Raw genomic sequence first — 21960 nt, forward strand, 5'->3', positions numbered from 1 at the left:
AAAAATACATACATATAGAGTTTATATTCGTAGATCATAAGTACTGTTATAATTAGACATTATTGAAGAGACAAATTTTAGATAGGATGCTGGCAGCAGGGAGTATGAGGGAGACTCATGGTGAAGGGAGGAGAAGAATAGAGAGACATGATGAAACATAATTAAGGAAATATAAAGGAAAAGAAGATTGCGTGGCTAATAGAGATAGATGAAGAGGAAGGCATCTCAGGAGCAAGATAGGTGACGCTAGCTTTGCTATTTGACAGATGAGAGGATTGGCCTGGTACATTCATTTTGTGGAGAACTTTATGAGGATGATAGTAGGAAATGCTTCAAGTTCTTCTTAAAAGCAGCAGGAGATTGAATTTTGCGCATATCCCTCAGTAGGACATGCAACAACTCTGTCAACCAATGCCAGGCCGATAACTGCTTGCACAAGGACCAGAGGTAGACTAGCGCGTTATTGACTTGCCCAATTTGTGAAGCTCTTTCTCTTGAATTAATCATCCAAATTTTCTGAAATTATGATCATTTGTGAAACTTCCTGACCGATTAAAACTATGTGCCGGACCGAGAATCGAACTCGGGACGTTTGCCTTTCGTGGGCAAGTGCTCTACCAACTGAACTACCCAAGCACGACTCACAACCCATCCTCACAGCTGCAATTCTGCCAGTACCTCGTCTCCTACCTTCCAGATTTCACAGAAGCTCTTCTGCGAACCAGAAGGGCTTCTGTGAAGTTTGGAAGGTAGGAGACGAGACACTGGCAGAATTGAAGCTGTGGGGACGGGTCGTGAGTCGTGCTTGGGTAGCTCAGTTGGTAGAGCACTTGCCCGTGGGAGGCAAAGGTCCGAGTTCGAGTCTCGGTCCGGCACACAGTTTTAATCTGCCAGGAAGTTTCATATCAGCGCACACTCCGCTGCAGAGTGAAAATCTCATTCTGGCATGATCATTTGTTGTCTGTACATCACATTTATCTATTTTCCTCCCATACGGATAATTCCTTAGTGGTGCGCCGCATTTTGTTTTTTGAGTGTATTTTACCCACTTCCATTTTCACAGTCATTTCTATAATATAACCGAATGTTACGTTCGTAGTAGTATGTTTTCATTGTTGCAGATAGTCGTATTTCATTTCAATGTTTTAATTTGTTTAAGGAATGATGAAACCATAACGTTGCCCGAATTCCCGTAGTAAAATGCAGAAAGCACGAAGTGAAAACAAATGCAAATCTGAAAACCACAAGCTTTGGTGCCGTTTTGGTCAACGGGAGCGAATACGTAACCGAGAACTGAAAAGTGATAACCAAGAAGCGAGAATAAAAAACGAAAGTTGAGAAGCTAGACTATTATTATTTCATCAAGTGCTAGCAGGATTGTCTCGATACGGCTGTGGCCAGGGACGCTACAGGGTACTCACTTACCAAGTGTAGTCGTTGGAGACAAGAAAGTAGCTCATGTGAATTGGGTTATATACAGTGAAGCACAAACCGATGCAGTTCATGATCGTTCATACGAAAGCATCCTATACTGGTACTATTGACTGTATTGGGTCGGTATTTTGTTTTTCTGTAGTTTCTTTAGTGCTCTCAGTGGCTGTTTCAAATGCTGTTCACAGTGTCTGATCTGTATACCTGCCTCAACGTATGGCACCTCCTACTGACTGCTTCTCCTGTGCTATCAGAGTTGTCCCATACTCAGGAAATTACCGTAGGGGAGCAGATGCAAGAGTCCTGCACCGCCGTTCTAAGCAAGATCCTAGTGGAGACGACTTGCTGTTCCCAGCCTCCGCTTTCTGTGCAGTGTGTCCTGTGGATGGCTGCTTCTACAGTGTAGTGTTGGTTATGTTGTTATGGTTGTAGCAAAGGTAGAGGTTGAAACCCAGTGCCGGCACATAGCCTTCCCTACTCCTCGCGAATAGCACCAAGGGGTCCATCCAAACGATGGACGATGGTTGAAACCCGCGTCGGGCCATCCTGTTGCAATGACAATTAAATCAATAACTTAAGCTGTCGACAGGCGCTAATATACATCAACGGGGAGAGTAGAAAATGTGTGCCCCGACCGGGACTCGAACCCGGGATCTGCTGCTTACATGGCAGACACTCTATCCATCGGAGCCACCGAAGGCACAGAGGATAGTGCGACTGCAGGGATTTATCTCTTGCACGCTCCCCGTGAGACCCACATTCCCAGCTTAATATCCACACACTACATTCTACATCTACATCTACGTCCGTACTCCGCAAGCCACCTGACGGTGTGTGGCGGTGGGTACCTTGAGTACCTCTATCGGTTCTCCCTACTATTCCAGTCTCGTATTGTTCGTGGAAAGAAAGATTGTCGGTATACCTCTGTGTGGCTCTAATGTCTCTGATTTTATCCTCATGGTCTCTTCGCGAGATATACGTAGGAGGGAGCAATATACTCCTTGACTCCTCGGTGAAGGTATGTTCTCGAAACTTCAACAAAAGCCCGTACCGAGCTACTGAGCGTCTCTCCTCCAGAGTCTTCCACTGGAGTTTATCTGTCATCTCCGCAACGCTTTCGCGATTACTAAATGATCCTGTAACGAAGCGCGCTGCTCTCCGTTGGATCTTCTCTACCTCTTCTATCAACCCTATCTGGTACGGATCCCACACTGCTGAGCAGTATTCAAGCAGTGGGCGAACAAGCGTACTGCAACCTACTTCCTTTGTTTTCGGACTGCATTTCCTTAGGATTCTTCCAATGAATCTCAGTCTGGCATCTGCTTTCCCGACGATTAATTTTATATGGTCATTCCATTTTAAATCACTCCTAATGCCTACTTCCAGATAATTTATGGAATTAACTGCTTCCAGATGCTGATCTGCCATATTGTAGCTAAGTGATAAAGGATCTTTCTTTCTATGTATTCCGCAGTACATTACACTTGTCTACACTGAGATTCAATTTCCATTCCCTGCACCATGCGTCAATTCGTTGCAGATCCTCCTACATTTCAGTACAATTTTCCATTGTTACAACCTCTCGATATACTACAGCATCATCCGCAAAAAGCCTCAGTGAACTTCCGATGTTATCCACAAGGTCATTTATATATATTGTGAATAGCAACGGTCCTACGACACTCCCCTGCGGCACACCTGAAATCACTCTTACTTCGGAAGACTTCTCTCCACTGAGAATGACATGCTACGTTCTGTTCTCTAGGAACTCATCAATCCAACCACACAATTGGTCTGATAGTCCATATGCTCTTACCTTGTTTACTAAACGACTGTGGGGAACTGTATCAAACTCCTTGCGGAAGTCAAGAAACACGGCATCTACCTGGGAACCCGTGTCTATGGCCCTCTGAGTCTCGTGGACGAATAGCGCGAGCTGGGTTTCACACGTAGTGCCCCTGCCCACTACACTCATTACTCGCGGCAGACAATCTTACCGAGTCCTGTAAGAGTTAGGACAATGCGTGTGCATCCAGCACAGAAAAAGAAGGTCAATGGCTGGTTAGCCTTAACTATATATGAAGATGGTATCTGTTCTTTCAGACATGTCCAAAAGAACAGATACCATCTCCATATCCTGGTTAGCCTTAACTATATATGAAGATGGTATCTGTTCTTTCAGACATGTCCAAAAGAACAGATACCATCTCCATATCCTGATGCAGGCTTGCACTGACTTCCCTAATTCGCTTAAGGCAAACGCCGTGGTGGTTCCCTCGAAAGGGCGCGGCCGATTTCCTGTCCCATCCTTCCCTAATCCGAGCTTGGGTTCCATCCGTAATGACTTTGTTGTCGACTGGACGTTAAACACTAATCTCCTCCTCCTCCTCCTACTCTGACGGATGGATCGCCATCAAACAGCGTCTCATGGCCTCACTTCATAAGACACTTTAGCGAGATTTGGCATTTAATCCTTGACATTGACGCAAAGAGAAGGTATCAGTAACCGCCACCAGCTCCATTCCTCCTGATGCCGGCCAAATACTGGTTGTGAAAATTTTCAACCATCAGGATTCGAACCGGCTTATTTCTGAGTCTAGTGCCACCGCGCAGACGTGAGTTTTAGCGATGTGGGCTACGTGGGCGGGTTTCATTTGTTACAGTTACAGGTAATTAAGATACCATAGAGAGCGAAATGACAAACAATGAAGTTCTTAAGCGTGTCAGCAGAGACTGAGAACTATCTAATACAGGGTGGTCCATTGATCGCGACCGGGCCAAATATCTCAAGAAATAAGCGTCAAACGAAAAAACTACAAAGTAAGAAACTTGTCTAGCTTGAAGGGGGAAACCAGATGGCGCTATGGTTGGCCCGCTAGATGGCGCTGCCATAGGTCAAACGGATATCAACTGTGTTTATCTAAATAGATTTTTTATTACATATTCGTGTAGTACGAATTCGCTTTGTGATAGATGGCGCTGTAATAGTCACAAACATATGGCTCACAATTTTAGACGAACAGTTGGTAACAGGTAGGTTTTTTAAATTACGTAGGTACGTTTGAACACTTTATTTCGGTTGTTCCAATGTGATACATGTACCTTTGTGAACTTATCATTTCTGAAAACGCATGCTGTTACAGCGTGATTATCTATAAATACCACATTAATGCAATAAATACTCAAAATGATGTCCGTCTACCTCAGTGCATTTGGCAATACGGGTAACGACATTCCTGTCAACAGCGAGTAGTTCGCCTTCCGTAATGTTCGCACATGCATTGAAAATGCGCTGACGCATGTTGTCAGGCGTTGTCGGTGGCTCACGATAGCAAATATCCTTCAACTTTCCCCACAGGAAGAAATCCGGGGACGTCAGATCCGGTGAACGTGCGGGCCATGGTATGATGTTTCGACGACCAATCCACCTGTCATGAAATATGCTATTCAATACCGCTTCAACCGCACACGAGCTATGTGCCGGACATCCATCATGTTGGAAATACACCGCCATTCTGTCATGCAGTGAAACATCTTGTAGTAACATCGGTAGAACATTACGTAGGAAATCAGCGATTTCACCATTTTGATTGCGATCGATAAAATGAGGGCCAATTATCCTTCCTCCCATAACGCCGCACCATACATTAACCCGCCAAGGTCGCTGATGTTCCACTTGTCGCAGCCATCGTGGATTTTCCGTTTCCCAATAGTGCATATTAAGCCGGTTGCGTTACCGCTGTTGGTGAATGACGCTTCGTCGCTAAATAGAACGCGTGCAAAAAGTCTGTCATCGTCCAGTAATTTCTCTTGTGCCCAGTGGCAGAACTGTATACGATGTTCAAAGTCGTCGCCATGCAATTCCTGGTGCATAGAAATATGGTACGAGTGCAATCGAAGTTGATGTAGCATTCTCAACACCAACGTTTTTGAGATTCCCGATTCTCGCGCAGTTTGTCTGCTACTGATGTGCGGATTAGCCTCGATAGCAGCTAAAACACCTGCTTGGGCATCATCATTTGTTGCAGGTCGTGGTTGACGTTTCACATGTGGCTGAACACTTCCTGTTTCCTTAAATAACGTAACTATCCGGCGAACGGTCCGGACACTTGGATGATGTCGTCCAGGCTACCGAGCAGCATACATAGCACACGCCCATTGGGCATTTTGATCACAATAGCCATGCATCAACACGGTATCGTCCTTTTCCGCAATTGGTAAAGGGTCCATTTTAGCAAGGGTAATGTATCACGAAGCAAATACCGTCCGTACTGGCGGAATGTTACGTGATACCACGTACTTATACGTTTGTGACTATTACAGCGCCATCTGTCACAAAGAGAAAAAAGTGGTCCAACTAAAACATTCACATTTCTTTACGTACTACACGAATATGTAATAAAAAATGGAGGTTCCTATTTTAAAAAAAAACGCAGTGATATCTGTTTGACCTATGGCAGCGCCATCTAGCGGGCCAACCATAGCGCCATCTGGTTTCCCCCTTCAAACTAGACGAGTTTCGTTCTTTGTAGTTTTTTCGTTTGATGCTTATTTCGTGAGATATTTGGCCCAGTCACTATCAATGGACCACCCTGTATAATTAAGAAGACGTACACTGTACAGTCACATTCATGGGGCCATCTGTCAAAAGCCTGAACAGTCACCTTTTGCACCGCGGGTCGCTGCGAAATGTTGAGGAAGAGTGTCAGTGAGGTTCTTTCTGGAAGGTACCGACTGGGATGTGCAGCCATGCCGACTCCAATGCCGTGGCCAGCTGCGCTGTTTCTCTGTTGTGGATCCATGGCGCGAAATGACCGGTCGAAGAGGTCCCACAGATTCTCGACTGTGTTTAAATCTGAAGTGTTTGGCGAACAGGGGAGTAAGCTAAACTCATCTTCGTGCTCTTCAAATGACACGTGGGACTCTTATAGGACCACTTTGTTGTCCATATGTCTGTCTGTCCGACTGTTAAACGGCTTTTTTTCTCAGAAACGGATTGATATATCAAGTTGAAATTTATGCCACGTACTAAAGTCTACGGTTCCTTAGTGGTGTAAAGAAAAAAAAATACAAGACCTATATGTATCGTGGAATAATAACACGGAATTTGAGCAGAGTTCAAATACTGTTAATTTCCTTGGAATCTCAATTGATTCAAAATTATACTGGGGCAGCCTTATAGAAAAAGTGGGAATCAACATTAGCAAAGGAATATTTGCTCTAAGAAAGCTTCGTCTTTGTCTAAACGTGCCAGTACTTAAACTGGTTCATTTTGCTTTATTACACAGTCACATTTCCTACGGCAGAATACTGTGGGGACATCAAAGCAAAGCACCTAATGTCTTCAAACTACAAAAGAAGGCAATAAGACTGATATGTAGCTTGGCACCCAGAGCTCACTGTAGGCCAAGCTTTAAAAAATTACAGATTATGACCCTACCATCAATATTTATACTACAGTGTGTAATGCATATTAAGGAAAACTATTCCAGTTATCAACAGTATGACATGCGACAAAATTATAACACAAGAAACAAGCAGGACATAGTTTCTTTCCAATGTAACTATAAAAATACACAAAAGTGTTTCCTATACAAGTCCATAATTTTTTTTAATGCCATGCCCCAACATATCAGAGATCTTCCAATTCAACAATTCAAAAAAAAAAAAAAAAAGTAAAAGAATTTCTTCTTGAGCTCAGCATTTATGAAACTAATGGATTTTTAAGAGAGGTTAAGAATATGGTATGACTACACTTTATGTGATCTGTGCTTCTGTATCTGAGTAAGTCTGTAATTGGCTAAATTTACTATGCAATATCAATTTGTACCAGAAGTTTCTCTGTTTTGTATTTGTGCGAAAGTACTATAATTATCTGTGTAATATTTATATTCTGTAATATTTTTCTTGTTTTTGTAATTATTTGTGTAACATTTATACTGTGTAATATTGACTTTCGTAATGCCTCAGATGATCTCTGAGGTCTCTACAACAATAAAAATCAAATCAAATCAATTGAAGATTTTATGTCAATGCAGCAAAAAGATACACCCACTTGTGTCACATATTTTAATACTCGCAAACCCACTCATCGAAACCTACAGTACAGGTCTCGTCGATCTGGAGTAATGAGATTTAGCAAGAAGCAAGATTTCATAGTACAACCAAAGGAAAAATTGATAAAATTGTTAATTTGTAATTATATCGCAAACAAATTTTTTTGTCATTTGTTAGCCGACTGCCTCTCCGTCCCGTCTGTTAAGACCCCCTTTTCTCAAGAATGGGATGACGAATCAAGTTGAAATTTATGTCACATACTAAGGTGTAAGGTCTCTTGGCATCGCAATAAATTGTATCAGCTTCAGGAAGTCTGTGCAGTTAAAAGATACGGCGATTTCTGTCACATATTATTCACAGTGCAACCAAAGGAAAAATCTAAAAACCGTTAATCACACAAAAAATATTTCTTTGTCATCCAACTAACTGTCTGTACGTTTGTTAACACCTTTTTTTCTTAGGAGCGGGTGGACTTATCAAGTTGAAATTTGTCACTTACTAAGGCCTGTGAGGAATTTAAGCTTCTAAGTCAATTATGATACTCGCAAACTCACTCACAAAACCTCTAGGGTACTTTCCGTTGACTTAGAATCATGAGATTATGCAAGACGTAAGGTTTCACAGCTCAAGAAAAGTTAGAAATGCTAAATAATCAATTTGTAATTATATCTCACGAAAAAAGATTTCTTTCTCAGGTGTCATTCAATTGTCTGTCCGTTCGTCTGTTAACACCGCTTTTTCTCAGGATCGGCTAAAAGTATCTCGTTGAAATTTATGTCACATACTAAGGTCTACGATCTCTTGGTATTGTAAAAGCGTTAAGCTTCTAACACGATACAATCAAAAGATACGACCATTTATGTCACTTATTCTGATACCAGAAACACACTCATTAAGACCTGTATGACCAGTATTGTAATAATCGCGTGCCCTGGACGCGTATAATAACAAATAAATTACGTTGTTAATACTCGTATTTTATTGTTACTGTTCCTAAAACCCTAGGCATCTATAGCACGTGGTGATAACGGCAAATTACGTTTAGGTGGAAGTGAGGGGTAGTGAAAGACAGTGGAAAACGGACACCTTCCCCTCACCCAGAACCGAACCCTGGATCCGCGCCTGTCTAAATTAGAGGAGAGAAATCGTTCACTGTTTAGCGTTTGAAATGTCGGTGAACTTTTCCCGAAAAGCAGAGGTTTGGATCAGTCACATACCACAATTTATTCCTTACATCTCGGGATTGCCTTAGAATATACTATCTTGCAGAGATTACCGGTTTTCCTTTATCTACATCTACATTTATACTCTGCAAACCAACGTGAGGTGCATGGCAGAGATTACGTCTTATTGTACCAATTATGAGGGTTCTTCCTCTTCCATTCACGTAAGGAGAGCGGGAAGTATGTTTGAATGCCTCTGTGCCTGCAGCAGTTATTCTGATCTTATCCTCACAATCCTTATGAGAGAGATACGTAGAGGATTGTAGTATATTCCTAGAATCATCATTTAAAGCCAATTCTTGAAACTTTGTTAATAGACTTTCTCGGGATAGTTTACGTCTATCATACAGAGTCTTCCAGCGCAATTCCTTCAGTGTCTCTGTGACAATCCCCCACGGATGATACAAATCTGACCATTCGTTCTCCTTCTCTGTATACAATAAATATCCTCTGTTAGTCCTGTCTGGTAGGAGTCCCACACACTTGAGCAATATTCTAGAACCGATCGCACGAATGATTTTTAAGCAATCTCCTTTGTAGACTGATTGAACTTCCCCTCACTTTGGCACAGAAAGGGGTGAATTATGCAGCCATAACAATCATTGGTCATTTGCCAAATAGTATTAAAAGTCTGATAGATAGCCAACCAACATTTAAAAGCAAATTAAAAGAGTTTCTGGATGACAACTCCTTCTACTCAATAGATGAATTCTTAGATATGAAGTAGTAAAAACTTATGTTAAAGTGACACGTTCCACATCATTACAAAATGTCGTATTCATGATCTATGGAACAAGGATTAATGTATGTACTTCATTATAGCCGGCCAGAGTGGCCGAGCGGTTCTACGCGCTACAGTCTGGAACCGCGCTACCGCTACGGACGCAGGTTCGAATCCTGCCTCGGGCATGGATGTGTGTGATGTCCTTAGGTTAAGTAGGTTTAAGTAGTTCTACGTTCTAGGGGACTGATGACCTCAGATGTTAAGTCCCATAGTGCTCAGAGCCATTTGAAACATTTGAACTTCATTATAGATAACTGAATCATCTGCAAAAAACCTGATTTTACTATTAATATTATCTGCAACGTCACTAATATATAATATGAATAACAAGGGTCTCAACACACTTCTCTGGGGCACACCCGAAGTTACTTCTATGTCTGACGATGATTCTCATTCCACATGCTGTGTCCTCGCTACTAAAAGGTCCTCAGTCCAGTCACAAATTTCACTTCATACCTAATAGCTAACACTTGGTTCAAGAATCATAAAAGAAGGTTGTATAAATGGAAGAAGCCTGGAGATACTGGAAGCTCTCAGATAGATTATATAATGGTAAGACAGAGATTCAGGAACCAGGTTCTAAACTGTAAGACATTTCCAGGGACAGATGTGGACTCTGACCACAATCTATTGGTTATGAACTGTAGATTAAAACTGAAGAAACTGCAAAAAGGTGGGAATTTGAGGAGATGGGGCATGGATAAACTGAAAGAAACAGAGGTTGTAGAGAGCTTCAGGGAGAGCATTAGGAAACCACTGACAAGAATGGGGGAAAGAAATACAGTAGAAGAAGAATGGGTAGCTTTGAGAGATGAAATAGTGAAGGTAGCAGAGGATCAAGTAGGTAAAAAGACGAGGGCTAATAGAAATACTTGTGTAACAGAAGAGATATTGAATTTAATTGATGAAAGGAGAAAATATAAAAATGCAGTAAATGAAACAGGCAAAAAGGAATACAAACGTCTCAAAAATGAGATCGACAGCAAGTGCAAAATGGCTAAGCAGGTATGGCTAGAGGACAAATGAAAGGATGTAGAGGCGCATATCACAAGGGGTAAGATAAATATTGCCTACAGGAAAATTAAAGAGACCTTCGGAGAAAAGAGAACCACTTGTATGAATATCAAGAGCTCAGATGGATACCCAGTTCTAAACAAAGAAGGGAAAGCAGAAAGGTGGAAGGAGTATATAGAGGGTCTATACAAGGGCTATGTTCTTGAGGACAATATTATAGAAATGGAAGAGAATGTAGCGGAAGATGAAATAGGAGATATGATACTGTGTGAAGAGTTTGACAGAGCACTGAAAGATCTAAGTCGAAACAAGGTCCCGGAGTAGACAACATTCCATTAGAATACTGACAGCCTTGGGAGAGCCAGGCCTAACAAAACTCTACCATGTAGTGAGCAAGATGTATGAAACAGGCGAAATACCCTCAGACTTCAAGAAGAATATAATAATTACAATCCCAAAGAAAGCAGGTGTTGACAGATGTGAAAATTACCGAACTATCAGTTTAATAAGCCATGGCTGCAAAATACTAATACGAATTCTTTACAGACGAATGGAAAAAGTGGTAGAAGCCGACCTCGGGGAAGATCAGTTTGGATTCCGTAGAAATGTTGGAACACGTGAGGCAATACTGATCCTACGACTTATCTTAGAAAATAAATTAAGGAAAGCATTTCTAGCATTTGTAGACTTAGAGAAAGCTTTTGACAATGTTGACTGGAATACTCTCTTTCAAATTCTGAAGGTGTTAGGGGTCAAATGCAGGGAGCGAAAGGCTATTTACGATTTGTTCAGAAACCAGATGGCAGTTATAAGAATCGAGGGGCATGAAAGGGAAGCAGTGGTTGGGAAGGGAGTGAGACAGGGTTGTAGCCTATCCCTGATGTTATTCAATCTGTATATTGAGCAAGCAGTAAAGGAAACAAAAGAAAAATTTGGTGTAGGAATTAAAATCTATGGAGAAGAAATAAAAACTTTGAGGTTTGACGATGACATTGTAATTCTGTCAGAGACAGCAAAGGACCTGGAAGACCAGCTGAACGGAATGGACAGTGTCTCGAGAGAAGGATATAAGATGAACATCAACAAAAGCAAAACGAGGATAATGGAATGTAGTCAAATTAAATTGGGTGATGCTGTGGGAATTAGATTAGGAAATGAGAGGCATAAAGTAGTAAATGAGTTTTGCTATTTGGGGAGCAAAATAACTGATGATGGTCCAAGTAGAGAGGACATAAAATGTAGACTGACAATGGCAAGGTAAGCGTTTCTGAAGAAGAGAAATTTGTTAACATCAAGTATAGATTTAAGTGTCAGGAAGTCGTTTCTGAAAGTATTTGTATGGAGTGTATGCATGTGAAACGTGGACGATAAATAGTTTAGACAAGAAGAGAATAGAAGCTTTCGAAATGTGATGCTACAGAAGAATGCTGAAGATTAGATGAGTAGATCACATAACTAATGAGGAGCTACTGAATAGAATTGGAGAGAAGAGAAGTTTCAAAAATGGCTCTGAGCACTATGGGACTCAACATCTTAGGTCATAAGTCCCCTAGAACTGAGAACTACTTAAACCTAACTAACCTAAGGACATTACATACACCCATGCCCGAGGCAGGATTCGAACCTGCGACCGTAGCAGTGCCGCGGTTCCAGACTGCAGCGCCAGAACCGCTAGACCACCGCGGCCGGCTGAAGAGAAGTTTGTGGCACAACTTGACTAGAAGAAGGGATCGCTTGGTAGGGCATATTCTGAGGCATCAAGGGATCACCAATTTAGTATTGGAGGGCAGCATTCAGGGTAAAAATCGTAGAGGGAGACCAAGAGATGAATACGCTAAATTGATTCAGAAGGATGTAGGTTGCAGTAGGTACCGGGAGATGAAGAAGCTTGCACAGGATAGAGTAGCATGGAGAGCTGCATCAAACCAGTCTCTGGACTGAAGACCACAACAACAATAACCTCATATGATTGTACTTTTGACAATAACGTAGGTGCGGTACTGAGTCAAATGCTTTTCGGAAATCAAGAAATACTGCATATACCTGGTTGCCTAGATCCAAAGCTTTCAGTATTGTCACCTGAGAAAAGTGCGAGGTGGGTTTCACATGATCGACGTTTTCGAAATCCAAGCTGGTGGGAACTGAGGAGATCATTCTGTTCAAGATACCTCATTACTGTTAACGCCAGTTTCAACACCATTCTCCTGGTAGCGAGTGGTCAACGCTACGGAATGTCATGCCTAACGGCCCAGGTTCAATTCCTGGCTGGGTCGGAGATTTTCTCCGCTCAGGGACTGGGTGTCCCCGTCGACACGTAAGTCGCCGAAGAGGCGTCGACTCGAAAGACTTCCACCAGGCGAACGGGCTACCCGACGGGTGGTCCTAGCCACACGGCATTTCCATTTCCAACACCATTATGGAGACAGACATGTCACCAGATGTTTGCTATTAGCGGCGCATGCACATAATTGCAAAAAACATGAAAAGCAGCCTCACCAGCATTTTCAAGAAATACTGCATCTACCTGGTTGCCTTGATCCAAAGCTTTCAGTATGCCATGTGGGAAAAATACAAGTTGTGTTTCATATGGTCAATGTTTTCGAAATCCATGCTGGTTGGTACTGAGGTCATTCTATTCAAGGTACCTCATTATTGTTAACACCAGTTTCTTAGCCGTTAGTGTCACATGCACATAATTACAAAAACATGAAAATCAACCGCGCCAGCATTGCAAAGTACTTTGCGAAGGTTCTCAATCACCTTTGTACTATTTTTTACGACCTTGAACTTAATCCAACAATCCCACAGGCCGTGTGCAGCGGTAAGTCAAACAGAGAAAGTGTGCTTTCCCACGACACTGACGCATTGCTTTAGTTAAGAAACGTAGTGCAGCCGTTAGGTGCTGTACGTGACTTTTACCTTCGTTGCTTTGGTGGTGGGGTCCGAGACAGGACAAAGTGGGGGAGTTGAGTGACCCCCTTTTTCTCCGGCTGCAGCAGTACAGTCAAGAAAAAGGAATGCCAAGGCAACAGTCGGCGGGCCTAGCGGTACACTGCTACAGCGTTTTCAACAGCTGGCTAGCTGAATGAACAAAGAAATGCACGTGTTAGCAATATGAAAATTACGAGCATTTTCCCAGGAGCATGTATTCTCGTTATACTTACGGGTAAGAACAGTTTAATGCAACATTAGCAGCGTGTGACAAAAATTGTAATGTTTGTTGTCCCGTGTGATCTGTCATAGCAGACTCAGGATTTTTCTTTTTTTCCTTTTTTATTACGATTAACTGTATTCTCAGTCGTAGAGAAGTTATTTAGTTGGCGTGTGCTAACCTGTCTATTCTGACAACAACCTCATCACTCGTCTAAGGCTTTAACTTTTCAATTGACATTTCGAAACAGCGAACGTGCATGTGGTGATTTCAATGATAGGTTGTGTCAGCAACTGAAATGTAAAACTTTAAGTTAAAATATTTTTGTAGTATAGCCGACATTATCAGTTTTCATACGATGGTCAGTGAACTAAATAGTGTAACGACTGACAGTTAACTATAGCAATAATTTTCCAGTGCTATTAGAAGCTTTCGAATCCGGACTTTACGCGTGTAATTATCAGAAAAGATTGTATAATGCTAAATAGAGAACAAAAAAGCTGTCATTCGGACAGTACACCGTTTTGGACATGAATTAGGTCGTGAATACCATTAAATTAATTCTGACTCTTTCCTTATTTTGCAACAGTGATCTCATCCACTGTATCTGAAGAGAAGGAACCATACCAGGGAAAATACCTTGGAAAACTCAACCCTTATCACCACCAAGTTTCAGGAGATGTGTATGCTGTTGATGAATATACACTTCTATTCGTGAATTTTAACTATGATGGGAATGGAGCAGACACATTTTTCTGGGCAGGATCTGCCAATCGGCCAGGTCCACAAGGTTTCATTGTGCCAGATGAGTATGGAAAGTAAGCATACACCATCTTAAGTATTGGTATATTAGTACAATGAATAATTTTACTGAAGTCATTTAGCCAAGTTTCATTGTTGTGAATTATTTGAGGAATTTTATTTAGTTATTCAATCCAAAACATATAACATCTGTATTCTGCATTGCTCCAAGTTACATTCTCTTTTTGGCTTGCAAATTTTTGCTTTATTCACCTTCCTGTCCCTCTCATTTTTCATTTTCTCAGTGCATTGTAAATCCTCTCCAAGAGTATTACTACTTGTCACTATATCCCTGGTACATTTTTAATCTGTTGTTGCTGGTATTTTGTTACTATTACTGCTAGTTTGATTGATTTATTGATCCATATTCATCTACAGCTGCACAATGTGCAACAGATATTTGGATTTTTTTTCTTAATATTAACAGTTTTAACATATAAAATACCTTTTTACATAATAACACACATTAATATATCAATTAATGATGAATGCTTAAATAAATGTTGTTATGTTATATACAGAGAGATAAAATACAAATGTTCTTCTGAATGAGACTACATTGGGTAAACACACAAAAATTTAGTTTTGTTGGTATTCATTTACTGTGTAAAAGCAGTGATCAACCAAGTACGACTTCAGTTTATATTTGAAGTGACCAAAGTTTTGTATGTGTTTAATGGTATCTGGTAAAGCATTGTATAGTTTGATACTAGGATGGATAAGGCTGTTTTGAAATAACTTTGTGTTGGCACTTTGAACATTTACATCCAATTTTTGTCTTGTATCATAGCTGTGTATTGTGTGATTTTGAGTGATGAGTGGTCTTTTTGTATGTAAGTTTTCATGGATTCCACTGCTAAGTGTTTGTGTTATCAAAACTCCCTGATGTTATTTTTGAACTGTGCACAGCTTATATTTGTATTAGTTCATTGTTTAAATAGTGTAGATAAGGCTAGAGTATTTCAAACAATGCATAGAAGTTGATTTTTTTAAAAACGTTTAATGTTTCTAGATTAATCTCATTTTCACACTTACACTATACATAGTGCATTGCAAACTAACCTGTCCACCATCCCTGTACCGTTTTTAGGTGTTTCCTTTAGTTCATGAAGAGTGGAGTGAATTAACTCCACCATGCCTTTAAGCTGCTACAGGGAGGAACAAGAAGTGAATGGGGTAATGCAACAATGGCAGCCAAAGAAAAAATTTAGGCCCTAACTTTCTTTGGTTCTTTATTCAGAGCAATTTTGCCTTGCAGTGATAACAAATGGTTTCATGTATCCCATTGATCGAAAGCTTATTTTCAACTTTTACACAAACCAGACAGCATTTCTAAGAGTCAAAGCACACGGAGGGGGGCAAGTAATTGAGAAGGGAGTGAGACAGGGTGGTAGCCTATTCTTAATGTTATTTGGTGTGTAGCAGAGCAAGTAATACAAAAAAACCAGTGAGAAATTTGTGAAAGTAATTTAATTTCAGTGAGAAGAAATATAAACATTTAGGTTTGTTAGTGACAGTAATTCTGTCAGAGGCAGCACAGGACTTGGAAGAGCAGTTGAATTAAATAGATAAGATGTTATAAAATGAACCTAAACAAAAGTAAAATAATGGTAATGTAGTGTAATCAGATTAAATCAGGATGTACTGAGTGAAAGGCTAAGAAAATGGACTAAAGGTAGTAGAAGGAAGGGGGTAAAAATTGGAGAGGAAGATAAAGTGTGAATACAGTAGGCAGTTTCAAGTGGTTCTGGGTGCAGTGGTTATACAGAGACGAAGAGACTAGCACAGTATAGACTTATGATGAGAGCTGCATCAAACCAGTCTGTTACCTGAAGAGCACCACCATCACCCCCATAACAGTTACTACAACAACAAACTGAAGCAACCCTCAAACATAGCAATGCATAATGACTGAAAACATTCAACAATAATGGCAAGCTGACATCTGTTGTGCCATTACATTGATCTTTTGCAAATATTGGAAATAATTAAAGGAGTGTACTGTTTCAGACATGGCTGACTTTTGATGAGTGTGATCTAGAAATAATGAGAACTTAACAAACAAATATTGCCTGGGTGTTTTACATACTGAGCCTATTTCTCCCCAATTTGTAATTGCTAACTAAACTATATGCTGTCTTATTTTCTGAATAGTTGGTGTTTCAAACCTCATTTCTGCAGCTTAAAAAATGTAGAGGTGCACTGGCACTGTGCAAGATGGCATATAATGTTGTTGTTGTGGTGTTGAGTCCAGAGACTGTTTTGATGCAGCTCTCTATGCTACTCTATCATTTCTGAATAACTGCTGTGACCTACAATGATTTGAAGATGCTTACTGTAATCATTCCTTGGCCTCCCTCACAACTACCCCCCCCCCCCCCCCCCCTCGCACTTACTTACATGTACCTCTAGTCTGAAATTGACAATTCCTTGATGCCTCAGCACGTGTCCTATCAGCTGATCCCTTCTTTTAGTCAGGTCATGCCATAAATTTTCTTTCTCCTCAGTTTGACTCAATAGCTCCCCATTAATTACTTGACCTAGCCATCTACTAATGTTGAGTAAACACCACATTTCAAAAGCTTCTGTTGTCTTCGTGTCTGAACTGCCCTCTGTCCACATTTCAATCTGTACAAGGGTATTCTTCAGACAAATATCTTCAGAAAAACTTTTCAATGCTTAAATTTACACTCCTGGAAATTGAAATAAGAACACCGTGAATTCATTGTCCCAGGAAGGGGAAACTTTATTGACACATTCCTGGGGTCAGATACATCACATGATCACACTGACAGAACCACAGGCACACAGACACAGGCAACAGAGCATGCACAATGTCGGCACTAGTACAGTGTATATCCACCTTTCGCAGCAATGCAGGCTGCTATTCTCCCATGGAGACGATCGTAGAGATGCTGGATGTAGTCCTGTGGAACGGCTTGCCATGCCATTTCCACCTGGCGCCTCAGTTGGACCAGCGTTCGTGCTGGACGTGCAGACCGCGTGATACGACTTTTCATCCAGTCCCAAACATGCTCAATGGGGGACAGATCCGGAGATCTTGCTGGCCAGGGTAGTTGACTTACACCTTCTAGAGCACGTTGGGTGGCACGGGATACATGCGGACGTGCATTGTCCTGTTGGAACAGCAAGTTCCCTTGCCGGTCTAGGAATGGTAGAACGATGGGTTCGATGACGGTTTGGATGTACCGTGCACTATTCAGTGTCCCCTCGACGATCACCAGTGGTGTACGGCCAGTGTAGGAGATCGCTCCCCACACCATGATGCCGGGTGTTGGCCCTGTGTGCCTCGGTCGTATGCAGTCCTGATTGTGGCGCTCACCTGCACGGCGCCAAACACGCATACGACCATCATTGGCACCAAGGCAGAAGCGACTCTCATCGCTGAAGACGACACGTCTCCATTCGTCCCTCCATTCACGCCTGTCGTGATACCACTGGAGGCGGGCTGCACGATGTTGGGGCGTGAGCGGAAGACGGTCTAACGGTGTGCGGGACCGTAGCCCAGCTTCATGGAGACGGGTGCGAATGGTCCTCGCCGATACCCCAGGAGCAACAGTGTCCCTAATTTGCTGAGAAGTGGCGGTGCGGTCCCCTACGGCACTGCGTAGGATCCTACGGTCTTGGCGTGCATCCGTGCGTCGCTGCGGTCCGGTCCCAGGTCGACGGGCACGTGCACCTTCCGCCGACCACTGGCGAAAACATCGATGTACTGTGGAGACCTCACGCCCCATGTGTTGAGCAATTCGGCGGTACGTCCACCCGGCCTCCCGCATGCCCACTATACGCCCTCGCTCAAAGTCCGTCAACTGCACATACGGTTCACCTCCACGCTGTCGCGGCATGCTACCAGTGTTAAAGACTGTGATGGAGCTCCGTATGCCACGGCAAACTGGCTGACACTGACGGCGGCGGTGCACAAATGCTGCGCAGCTAGCGCCATTCGACGGCCAACACCGCGGTTCCTGGTGTGTCCGCTGTGCCGTGCGTGTGATCATTGCTTGTACAGCCCTCTCGCAGTGTCAGCGGAGCAAGTATGGTGGGTCTGACACACCGGTGTCAATGTGTTCTTTTTTCCATTTCCAGGAGTGTATATTTAACATTTACAGATTCTTCTTTTTCAGAAACGCTTTCCTTACTATAGCCAGCCTGCATTTATATACTCTCTACTTTGATCGTCATCATTTACTTTGTTGCCCAAACAGCAAAACTCATTTACTAGTTTTAGAGCTTCAACTGCTAATCCAATTCCCTGAGAGTCACTTGATTTAATTCAACTACATTTCATTACCCTTGTTTTACTTTTGTTGATGCTCATCTTGTAACATCTATTCAAGACACTATCCATTTCATTCAGCTGCTCTTGCATGTCATTTTCTGTCACTGAAAGAATTATAAAGACACTGGCAAATTAAATTTTTATACCTCTTTTCCCTGAACTTTAATCCCTTCTCCAAATTTTTCTTTGGTTTCCTATAATGCTTGCTCATTGTACGTATTGAATAACAGTGGGTATAGACTACAACTCTGTCTCACTCCTTTCTCAACTACTGCTTCCCTTTCATGTTATTTGACTCTTATGACTGCAGTTTGATTTCCCTACAAGCTCTATATAACCTTTTTCTCCCTATATTTTATCCCTGCTATGTTCAGAATTTTGAAGAGTGTAATTCAGTTAACAATGTCAAAAGCTTAAGAAAAGTTTTGAAAAATGCTGCCATGAATGCTAGAGGCATTTGTTTAGTGGAGATATTTACGGTTAGAAAATAGGCCTTGGCTCCCTCTTGCATCTGTCATTTTCATATGCAGTAGTTTGGTTACCTTACTTTACTTTACTTATCCAACTATTATGGTTGGAACTTTAATAGTGGCAACTATTTATTTACAGCTCGTACAAAATAGATATGTGTTTCAAAGTTTTACTGACCTTCAAAGTGGTCACCAGCATTGTGTATAACCAGTTGCCATTAATTGTGTATACTTTGCATTTTTGTCTTAGGGGCAAACACTTGAATCCCACACACCATTGTGTGCTTTCTGCCATTGAATTACTAAACTTTGTAACATTTTTGCTTTCATATTCGACACACCATTTCTGCCAGCACTCTCTTTCCTTTCTCCTTCACATCATCAATAAATTTAATTACATTAGCAGCAAGCTGTCACAACTTCCCCTGAAGGCATGTTTCATGCTTGTTTTCCTTACTTGCATGGCAGGTTAGCAACACACTACTTTTAATTGGAAGCTAGTTCTACTTAATCACAAGACCAAGTTAATTCCCACTATCACCACATCCTTGTTCACTTTCCTGATTAATAGATACATAGCAGTAATAAATAATGATAATAATAACCTTCAACCTTATCTCTACTCACTTTCTTATATTAAAAGTTAGTTATAATAATTATGGTAGGTATTTATTTTTCTTTCAATGCTTCTTGTAAACTGTACATTACATTTTCAGGACAAATGTCTTGCACAGTTACTTGAACAAGGATTTCACACTGAAACTGCCAGATAATAAGAAAATTACAGAAATAAGATGGTTTGCTGTGTATGACTTGTCAAGCCAGAACACCTTTGGTGATGTATATGTACCAGAAGAGTTCGAGCCCCCAACTATGCAGAGAATATCACAGCTGTCTGGAACAACACACAATGTTTCATCTGAATCTGTTGAAATTTTAGACTCGAAAACTATAAGACTGAAGCAGTTCTCATATGATGGACAAGGAAAAGGTAAGATTATAAGTAATTTAAATTTAAATTAATAACCAAATGCTGACGTAAATGCTTTACAATTATTGTTTGTGTACAGTAGATTCTCAACTATCTGGTGTAATGTGGTGGAAGTTCAACTCAGATAGCAAAAAAGCTGGATAGGCCAGAGTTCTGTAAATTCTCTCCTCTGACCCCAGCTGTAACATTCAAAATACCAGTTTTTGTACCAAAATCTTGTTTTATTAACAATTTCTTACATCTTATGTAAGACAAGCTAATTATGTGCATATTGCACCCATTAAAAATTATTATAGGAAACAAAAATAATCTGCATTTTAAAGTATGAATGTATGATTATACACTTTTAAAAAGCCAGACCAAACAAAAAAGATGAAACTTTGAGCCATAGATGACTGTAGCTTTGCTTTAGCCCTCTTTAGTGCAGCAATATCCCTAAACTTACACAGACAGATGAAATCAGCTGGTGTTGTTTCCTCCTGCTCACAAATACACAGCAGGCAGCGTCAGTCATCTGGAAACCTTTCAAACGTGGTATGAGATTTCTCCTGTCATCTAAATGTGCTTCATCCTCTTGTGTTACTTCTCCTATCACCATTTCCACAATGTCGTTGTCAGTGAGTCCATTAACTTCATCATTTGCCACCCATTCTGTTTTGTCCTCACAACTTGGTACATTTTTGAGCAACGAGATGATATCATCATTTCCGTCTTTGACTTCTGTTTCACATGTGGATACAAATTTAAAATGTCCACCTTCATGGTCTGAAAGAGTTCTCCAAGATCTTACAAGTGATATGTTCAGAATCTTCCCATATTTTGGCCAACCACCTTATGAATCTAACAAGTCAGTCCTCTTCAGAATGGTTGCACATTCTTCATTATTATCAGTAATTGATATTAATGAACTGAGAAGATGGTGGTGATACTTCTTCTTTAGTATTTCAAGGATGCCCTGGTCCATCGCCTGACAAAGAGCAGTCACATTTGGTGGTAAAAACAATGCTTTGCTATCTTCATCTGTGAATTTGTCAGTGGCAGGATGCGAAGGCATGTTATCAAGAAGCAGCATAGCTTTCCTCAGTAGGCTGTTGTCTTCCAAGTATTTCTCCACAACTGGAACTAATTCATTTTGGAACCAGGTTTTAAGGATTTCTTAATTCACCCATTCTGTCTTTTGATGAGTGTAGCGTAGGGGCAGAGATTCCTGATTTTTCAGGTTTTTAAGAGCTCTAGGTTTCCATGTTTCTCTATAACTCTAAGCTTTTGGTTGTCATTAGCGTTATTGAAAGCCAATATGGTAACTTGTTACTTACTTTTCTTGTATCCAGGTGCTGCAGTTTCCTTTTTTTAAGCAAGTTTTTTGTAGGGAGCATCTTGTAATTTAAACCCCTCTCATCACAATTGTGCAGCTGTTTGCCAGAAATTACCTCCTCATTAACTAACTTCATAAGTGGCACAGCCTCTTTGTCAGGGGGAAAAGCCTCTCCACTAATGGTAATCTGGTGAATACCAAAACATTTTTTCCACTTATCCAACTAACATCACTGGCAGTAAATTCTAAATCTTCTTCTTCTATTTGCTGCTGAAATTGCAATGCTTTTTCTTGCAGTACTGACCCAGTAACAGGCAAACCTTTTTCTCTTCAATGTTCATGCTGCAAAAGTAAAGTTTCCCCTACTTCTTTATGCTTGCCTTTTGACATTGTTTTCCTTACTTTTATCCCACTTCTACTAGC

The 21960-nt window shown here is 41.2% G+C and overlaps 1 protein-coding gene across 1 annotated transcript in view; it reads left to right on the forward strand.

Annotated features, from left to right (window-relative positions):
* Positions 1-13451: 13451 nt before the first annotated feature.
* Positions 13452-21960, forward strand: part of LOC126175812 (protein Skeletor, isoforms B/C) — an 81006-nt gene continuing 72497 nt past the window's right edge. Inside the window, exons 1-3 of the mRNA XM_049922800.1 lie at positions 13452-13675; positions 14250-14478; positions 19948-20222. Of these exons, the coding sequence (XP_049778757.1) occupies positions 13624-13675; positions 14250-14478; positions 19948-20222 (556 nt within the window). The 5' untranslated portion in view covers positions 13452-13623. The remainder of the gene's footprint in view (positions 13676-14249; positions 14479-19947; positions 20223-21960) is intronic.

This window comes from Schistocerca cancellata, chromosome 3, assembly GCF_023864275.1.
Source record: "Schistocerca cancellata isolate TAMUIC-IGC-003103 chromosome 3, iqSchCanc2.1, whole genome shotgun sequence".
Classification (NCBI taxonomy): domain Eukaryota; kingdom Metazoa; phylum Arthropoda; class Insecta; order Orthoptera; family Acrididae; genus Schistocerca; species Schistocerca cancellata.